The sequence below is a fragment of the Electrophorus electricus genome, chromosome 14 (assembly GCF_041902795.1).
Source record: "Electrophorus electricus isolate QZ-2024a chromosome 14, ASM4190279v1, whole genome shotgun sequence".
NCBI lineage: Eukaryota > Metazoa > Chordata > Actinopteri > Gymnotiformes > Gymnotidae > Electrophorus > Electrophorus electricus.
The window spans coordinates 12,211,816-12,220,000 of NC_137510.1; the positions used below are offsets into that span (position 1 = coordinate 12,211,816).

At 37.9% G+C, this 8,185-nt stretch overlaps 1 protein-coding gene across 2 annotated transcripts in view; it reads right to left on the bottom strand.

Annotated features, from left to right (window-relative positions):
* Window positions 1-757: 757 nt before the first annotated feature.
* LOC113568153 (myosin-7-like) overlaps window positions 758-8,185 on the bottom strand; it is a 13,576-nt gene continuing 6,148 nt past the window's right edge. Inside the window, exons 18-39 of one of the 2 annotated variants that reach the window (XM_035530602.2) lie at window positions 8,077-8,185; window positions 7,716-7,839; window positions 7,435-7,571; window positions 7,099-7,354; window positions 6,770-7,012; window positions 6,511-6,687; window positions 6,281-6,426; window positions 6,088-6,178; window positions 5,616-6,005; window positions 5,232-5,358; window positions 5,028-5,146; window positions 4,745-4,941; window positions 4,443-4,626; window positions 3,979-4,144; window positions 3,762-3,886; window positions 3,042-3,350; window positions 2,734-2,937; window positions 2,348-2,644; window positions 2,119-2,223; window positions 1,889-1,984; window positions 1,656-1,790; window positions 758-847 (exon numbers count right to left, since the gene is read on the bottom strand). The exon at window positions 8,077-8,185 is cut by the window's right edge and continues 97 nt beyond it. In XM_035530602.2, coding sequence (XP_035386495.1) covers window positions 827-847; window positions 1,656-1,790; window positions 1,889-1,984; window positions 2,119-2,223; window positions 2,348-2,644; window positions 2,734-2,937; window positions 3,042-3,350; window positions 3,762-3,886; window positions 3,979-4,144; window positions 4,443-4,626; window positions 4,745-4,941; window positions 5,028-5,146; window positions 5,232-5,358; window positions 5,616-6,005; window positions 6,088-6,178; window positions 6,281-6,426; window positions 6,511-6,687; window positions 6,770-7,012; window positions 7,099-7,354; window positions 7,435-7,571; window positions 7,716-7,839; window positions 8,077-8,185 — 3,758 coding nt within the window. In that variant the 3' untranslated portion in view covers window positions 758-826. Of the gene's footprint in view, window positions 848-1,637; window positions 1,791-1,888; window positions 1,985-2,118; window positions 2,224-2,347; window positions 2,645-2,733; window positions 2,938-3,041; window positions 3,351-3,761; window positions 3,887-3,978; window positions 4,145-4,442; window positions 4,627-4,744; window positions 4,942-5,027; window positions 5,147-5,231; window positions 5,359-5,615; window positions 6,006-6,087; window positions 6,179-6,280; window positions 6,427-6,510; window positions 6,688-6,769; window positions 7,013-7,098; window positions 7,355-7,434; window positions 7,572-7,715; window positions 7,840-8,076 lie in introns of those variants that run through there. The other variant, XM_081696153.1, reaches the window with a different exon arrangement.

Here is an 8,185-nt window from a genome sequence, read left to right on the forward strand (position 1 = left end):
CACCTGCACATGGTTTAATGTTATGTGTGTCTGTATGTATTTAAACCCGTTGGTGTGTGCGCACATCACTATTGGTCATTGTTCATGTAGCCTTTGTTAACGTTCCCGTTATTCAAATTAGTTATGTGTGTATTCATGATCACCGTTTACGTTATGTGTTAGTGCCTTCGCTGTCTGCATTGTATGTCAATAAACCTCTGTCTATGTCAAGGGAGTCCGTGCACCCTGCAGCAATTGGGCTGTTACACAGTGCACTTAAAAGAGATGGATGCTGCTTTAGACTCTGATATATTGGATTTTTTTTTCTATTTAGAAACTCATGTGCTTGTCGATGTTTACATTTCAGATAGAAATTCAGTTGATGTCACTCAGTTCCTTCTTCCATTTAGAAATATTTATTCTGGTGACTTATTCTAGTAACCATCATTCTACTTAGACTAATAAAATAACTTGGAATATTCATGCTATCAACATATAAATCACTATTTTAGAACTTTTATTTTAATATTTCTTAAAAATATTATATTTTTAAAATAATTTTCCAAACCTTTTAATGCAATTTCAATGTATTGATATTAAGGGAAATTTTGTGAAAATTTAGCTTGGTGTCTTTTTTTAACATTTTAGGACTATTGCTATGTCAGGACCACTGTTAATAATGTAGAGTGTAAGGACATGAACTACTACACTGCTGAAACTCTAATAAAGGCCACAAGCTATTAAAACGCTATGCAGCTCAATGACGATGCAAACAGAGTTAAGTTGCAGGTTGACTTTATTCCATTTGTGTACAGGCAAACAAATCATGGAGATTCAATTGATAGCTTCACTCTTCATCATGTCCTTTCTGTACGAAAAAGGAAAAAAGCAAAAAGGTAAACATTATTAACATTATTAACATTATAATTATTAACATTAGCTCAGCATGCTATAACCACTTGAGCTAGTTTATTTAATAATGAAAATACCAATTTCTATTTCTGTTTTATTACCATTTTTGAATTATGTTTTGTCAGATATAGTTGGTTGATTTGGATGGTTCTACTAGCACACTACTACCAAAAATATTACTAAAACCATTAAAGAATTTGTGAAATATGGGAAACCTTTTGTTCCAAAACTACTTCTATTATCTTGTTCCTGCACCTTGTGTCCTTGATTGTTATACCCATCCATGCTGTTTGCATTCAAAACATGCATTAACAATGAACTGGAGGTGCTGCACAGTACATGTTGCACTACACATAGTGCCATGATGAATATCATTTTCATTATATTTGTCACCATGTCAGTGCTTTAAATGATTGACAGTAAAAGACAGAAATACATAAAAAAAAATTCCAGGCTACAGACTACATGATGCATCTGTCACATATCCCATTAAACAGTGCCGGTATGCCAGTCAAAAGATTTTTCATAATCATATAGCATAATATGGAATAATACTCTGTTATTCCATATTCACAGTTAATATGCCTGTTTTGTCACAAAATCTTTCATGGAAGTTCCGGGTTTAAATAATTTTTAATTGATTACAGAAATTCCCCTATGTTGTAATAGACCCTGATTCCAAATACTGTGAATGTAACCAGCAGATGCCAGATGGCAGATGGCACTTTGCTCTCCATTGCAGTTACTTAATTCAAGCCACTTACCTTGGAGCCAGTGTCACGACTCTTGGCCCTCAGTTTGTTGACCTGAGACTCAGCAATATCAGCCCTCTCCTCTGCCTCATCCAGCTCATGCTGCAGCTTGCGGAACTTGCCCAGATTGGCATTGGCCTGCTCCTCCTGAAAAATAAAGAATGAATATTTGAGAAAGCAGGAGGACAGCAAAAAAATCAAGGAAAAGTCTAACAGGGTTATAGAATGATTAAATTGTTACTTACAGCTTCCTCTGCAGATCTCTTGTAAGATTTGACTTTCAGCTGCAATTTGTCTACCAAGTCTTGCAGACGTGTGAGATTCTTACGGTCCTCCTCAGTCTATGAGAGAGAAAATGACAGAGAAATTGAGAGAGAAAACCTACATAAATTTTCATCATAAATATTTAACTGTAACTTACTGAAAACTGAACTTTTTTGCAAGAAAAAAAAAAAAAAAAAAAGGAGTGGCCTACCTGGTAAGTGAGTTCTTTGATGCGTCTCTCATATTTACGAATACCCTTCACAGAGTCACTGGCCTTTCTCTGCTCCATCTCCACCTCATTTTCAAGCTCTCTCACCTGGAAAAAAACCCAAAAAACCACGTCCGAATTACTCAAGTCAAACCTATGATAACATTATAGATTATGTATTTCTGAACTATTTTAGAGTTATCATATTTGTAAAGCTATTGTAGTTACTCACCCGGGCCTCTAGTTTCTGGACCTGTTTCTTGCCACCCTTCATGGCGATTTGCTCAGCTTCATCCAGACGGTGCTGCAGATCCTTTATAGTCTGCTCCATGTTCTTCTTCATGCGTTCCAGGTGAGCACTAGTGTCCTGCTCCTTCTTCAGCTCCTCTGCCATCATGGCAGCATCAGTGATGGCTTTTTTGGCCTTTTCTTCAGCATTTCTGCACTCTTGAACAGCCTCCTCTACCTCAGTCTGAAGCTGGGAAGTGTCTCCCTCTAGCTTCTTCTTCTGGTTTAGCAGGCTGGTGTTCTATAAATAGTGAAGAAATTTTATATATTATGCCATGTCTATAATTAATTCTGCATCGATGTGCACGCAAGGTGAAATTTATGTACTACCTGAGAGTGCAATAACTGAACCCTCTCAGTCACATCCAGCAGTTCTTGTTCAGCCAGTTTCCGGCCTCTCTCAGTCTGCTCCACCAAGGACCTCAGCTCATCCAGTTCAGCCTGCACCAAATTGTTGCGTCTCTCCACAATGGCAATGTTCTCTTTGAGGTCATCATTAGCTCGGAGAGCATCATCTAGATGTAGTTGAGTGTCCTTCAAAGTAAAAGTCCACAATAAAGCAAAAATTAATAGTTGATAAGAGACAAAAGATCCAGGATTATGACATTCTAGCATATCACTTTTTCATGGATTTATACCTTCATATGTCCATTGAGATTCTTGAGTTGCTTCTGGGCCTCTGCAGCCTGCCTGTTAGCCTGGCTGAGTTGGATCTCCATCTCATTAAGGTCTCCTTCCATCTTCTTCTTCAGTCTGAGAGCTTCATTTCTGCTGCGAGTCTCAGACTCTAGAGAGCTTTGCAGGGTATCCACCACTCTTTGTTGGTTTCTCTTGGCCTGCTCCATTTCTTCATCCTTCTCAGCCATCTTGCGCTCTATATCAGCCTTCACTTGATTGAACTCAAGCTGAGCTCTCAAGATTTTTCCTTCCTCATGCTCAAGAGAAGCCTATTAGATTTCAAGTGAGTCATTTAATAATAATTTACATATCTTATAATTAGTTGACACATTTATCCATAGCTACTCACAATTATGAATGAATACATCTTAAGCAATTGAAGGTTAAGGAAAGCTTAAGGGTCCAACAGCAACTTGATGGTGGTGGGGCTTGAACCAGCATCCTTCTGATTACTAGTCAAGTACCTGAACCACTGAGTTACCACTGCCCTAGCTTGTCCTTCAATAGACACCACTGTAAATGTATACCCTTCTTAAAATTCATATCTATACTTGGAGCATCACTGTGTTTACATGTTTACAAAATACAGCAAAAGAACCTCAGCTTCATAAACTTTAGTATCTAAAGGATTTTTCTGCATTTGCAATAGCAGTATGCTTATATCTGAAAATAGTACAGACCTCAGCCTCTTCAAGTGCAGACTGAATTTCAGCCTTTTCCTGTTCTAGCTGTTTTCGGATCTTCTCAAGTTCATGTATGCTTTTCCCACTCTCACCAATTTGCTCGGTGAGATCAGAAATCTCCTCTGTTTAACAAAGTACTGTTGTTTAGTATGTGATATTTGTAGACCAAGTAATATTTGTTGATGTGCCAGAAAACTGTACCAAACATGGCTACCTTGGAGGTTCTTGTTCTCCCTTTTCATGGTCTCCAGGTGGTCCAAAGACTCCTCATAAGAGTTCTTTAGTTTGAACAGTTCAGTACTTAGAGATCGGGCCTCCTTTTGCGAGCTTTCTAGCTCACTCTGAGACTCTTCATATTTTTGCTTCCACTCGGCAAGGATCTGTTTTACACCAAAATATATTAAATTAGTCATAGTAAGGATAAGAATGGTGATGACACATGCTTGATAAAAATTCCATATACCTTCATTTGATTTAATTTTAAAAATGTTAACAATTATTATTCTTTATGATATTGTCATGTTATCTACAATAAACTATTGTAAACTAGTTTTCATGTCTAAAAACAATATGCTATAACGTATGAAATGTTGAATTATTGTGATAAATGATTACAAAGTCAATGTCATTTATTACTAATTAGGTAGAACTAGCAAGGTGTTAATAGCACATTGTTACCTTGTCAAAGTTTCTTTGTTTCTTGTCCAGAGCAGCAGCAGCAGCATTGGATCTTTCCACATCAACCATGAGATCTTCAATCTCATTCTGGAGTCTGTGCTTGGTTTTTTCGAGGGAAGAGCATTTGGCATTGACAGCTTCTACAGCTTCCTCTGCATCTTGCAGTCGCTGAGCAAGTTTCTTCCTAGATTCAGAAAATTGGAACTTGCACTTTTTCTTGTACAATGAAATTCTAAATTCTTCAAATTTTCATTTAATGCTACTAAATGAAAATAGGAAAATTCAGTGGTTTTATTTCTTACTTTGCATCTTCCAACTCTTCTGTCCTCTGGATGGCATCTGTTTCATACTTGGTCCTCCACTGAGCCACCTCAGAATTCGCCTTGGACAGACTGCGCTGCAGCTCAGCCTTGGCCTCCTGCTCCTCCTCAAACTGCTCTCTTAGCAGGTCAGCATCATGGCGAGCAGACTGCACTGCATGGGCCAAGGCATTTTTAGCCTAAAAGAAAATGATTAAAAATAAATACTGCCTAATAAAAATTAAAAAAAAAATAAAATAATTGAAAGCACAAATTGTGGAAATACCTTCACTTCTTCTTCAAGTTGTCTCTTGAGATCCTCAATTTGTTGTGTATAGGATTGCTTGCCTCTGGTCAGTTGGGAAACCAAGGAATCTTTCTCTTCCAACTGCCTTGCAAGTTCACCTTACAGATTGAGTGATTACAGTGATATTACAGTTGTCAGTATTTTACACCTTGCACATATCGAACACTTTAACCATGTCTTTACCATTTTCAGTTTGCAGTTTAGCTTTTTGCATGCTGAAGTCATTGATGCTGCGTTGTCCTTCCTCAAATTTAGTCCTATATTCACTCACTTGGTCCTCCAGAGTTCTGCACATTTTTTCCAGGTTTGTCTGGAACAGAGAATAGACATCAGCAATGCAATAGTAAAGACATGTAAAATGGGATTGAATGAATAATAAAAGCAAATAAGCAAAGAAAATAAGATTCACAAAAACACCATTTTTGTGGACTATGTATATTATTATATACATTTTATAATATTAAGACTGATAGGGGAACTGACTTATGCAAGAAGGTGAAGTTTGTGTGGGGGAATATATAATATAAATAAAGAAAAGAAAAACCAAACAAACAGTAAAGTGTGTACTTTGGCTTTGACAATGTGCTCCATGTTGGAGACAACATCATCAAGTTCCAGTCTCAGTTCACTCTTCTCTTTCTCAAGCTTCTGTTTCACTCTTTGTAGGTTGTCTATCTGTTCTCCAAGGTCAGCCACACTGTCAGCATGTTTCTTCCTCAGAGTTGCAGCAGTGGCCTCATGCTGTAGAGTGGCCTCTTCAAGATCTCTGCGCAGTTTTTGGAACTCAGCTTCTCTCTTCTTGTTCATTTCAATCTGTGCAGCAGTGGCACCACCAGCCTCCTCCAGTCTCTCACTGATCTCTTCCAGTTCTCTGGCCAAGTCCGCCCTCTGTTTTTCAACCTTAGCACGTGCAGCTCTCTCAGCCTCCAGTTCTTCCTCAAGCTCCTCAATACGGGCCTAGATTTAAAGGTACTAAATTAAGTGTGGAAGACCCAAATAAATAAATCAAACGTGTAAATTAAACAAGACAGCAATTTACCTGCAGTTCCTTTAGTTTCTTTTGAAGCTGGGCTGCCATTGCTTGCTCATCCTCAATCTTGCTGTTGAGTTGGCTCATTTCAAAATCCTTCCTGAATTTTTGATAAGCATAAAGCATTAGATGGTGAATTGTGATTTAATGTTACATTTTTGTAATTTTGTACATCTTTCTGTTTATTTTATAAGAAGCCTACTTTTTCAGCCTCTCCTCCAACTGTTGCTTGTCATTTTCTAGGTCCATGACATTCTCTTGGGTCAGTTTTAAGTCTCCTTCAAGCTTTCTCTTTGCCCTCTCAAGGTCCATACGGAGTTTCTTTTCCTGTTCTAGGGACCCCTCAAGCTGGATAGGAAATAGTAATATTAATTTATGTGACACGTAATGTTCTTGTAATCATAAATATGTAATTGTTAACTTATCACTGACATCATCGACTTGCTGTTCTAGCTTGGCTTTGGCTTTGGTCAGAGTGTTGACTTTATCCTCTTCACTCTGGAGGTCATCAAGTGTTTGCTGATGGGCCTCTTGAAGAGCTTTCTTCTCCTTGGTCAGCTTAGCAATGATTTCATCCAGGGCTGCCATCTCTTCTGTCAGGTTTTTTACCTAGGGGAAAAGATACAGCATAAGCTAAGCTTTGAAAAAAGTAAATTCAATTAGCATTCCAGTAATGATTATAAGACCAGACCTTGTTCTCTGTGGCATGTTTCTCCTTCTCCACTTTGGCTAAGGTTAGCTCAAGATCATCAATGTCCTTCTTAAGTTCAGAGCATTCATCCTCTAGTTTTCTCTTTTTTGCAACCAACTCTGCATTCATTTCTTCTTCATCCTCCAATCTCTCAGTCAGCTCTTTGCATTTAGCTTCAAGTTGGATCTTGTTCTTAATTAAACCCTCACATCGCTCCTCAGCATCACAAAGATTGTCTTGCTCCTGGTAAGGTATTTGTGATAAATTAGATCATTCTGAGATATATGTACTTTTAACATGTGAAATAGCTCAACAGTAATTGAACTCACAGCCTGGACTTGGAGTTGCAGGTCATTTTTCTCTTGGAGAAGCGTGACCATTTTCTCTTCAAGCTCCTTCCTGCGGGCTTCGGATTTGGCATAAGCCTCTTTTAACTTTAGGAATTCTTCCTTCATGTTGGCCATCTCCTTTTCAGCTTCAGCAGACCGTAGTAGTGGTTTAATCTTAAAGTACAACTTCATCCAAGGCCAGTTCTTCACTCCCATGAAAGCTCTGACATTCCACTGGATCACAAGCAAGGCATCTCTACAAGGTGACACAACAAATGTTAAGACATTTTTTATGTTTAATACTAAACATTCTTAAGAACTGGAGAACATAATTACCGGCGCTCAACAATTTTCTGGAACTCAATTCTTGAGAGAAGTCCACGTGACCGGGCCTGAATGCCAGTGATGATGAGAGCAAGGCGATCATCTCGCATCTCCTCTAGAGTACCTAAGAGTCCAGCCTTGAAGAACACCTTTATGATTTAAATAATAATAATAAAAAGATTAATTATATTCATAAGTGATCTAAATGCTTTAGAGAAAATATAATAAATTGGTCATTGTTTGGAAACACATTGGTTTTTGTTTAAGTATCTCTGTTCATGTCAAAGTAGTACCTTAGTATGGCCAAACTTGTACTGGTTGTGGTCAATGTCCAGAGAACCCAGCAGTTTTTCTGCTCCCTTTCTACTGTCAATAAACTGCCCTTCAGGGATAGCAGATGGATTCAAGATGCGGTATCTATGAGAATCAAATATTTACAATAATTTATCAGTAATTGTGAATGCATTTGATGATTTAGTGCTAAAAGAACAGTTCTGGTCAAATTTCTTGTAGTCAGCTGGGACGAAAGTGATGTCTGTAATATACTCATCTTTTAAACTGTATTTCGATTAAGATTGTAGGATTTCAAAATTACTATTCAAGAAAAACTGGTTTTGCATGTTTTAAGTATAAAAAAGGGTAACCTAACCATACCTCTGTTTGAAGTCACCATAGAGGATTCTGTTGGGGAAGCCCTTTCTGCAGATTCTGATACCCTCCAGCACACCATTACAGCGGAGCTGGTGCATAACAAGAGGATTTT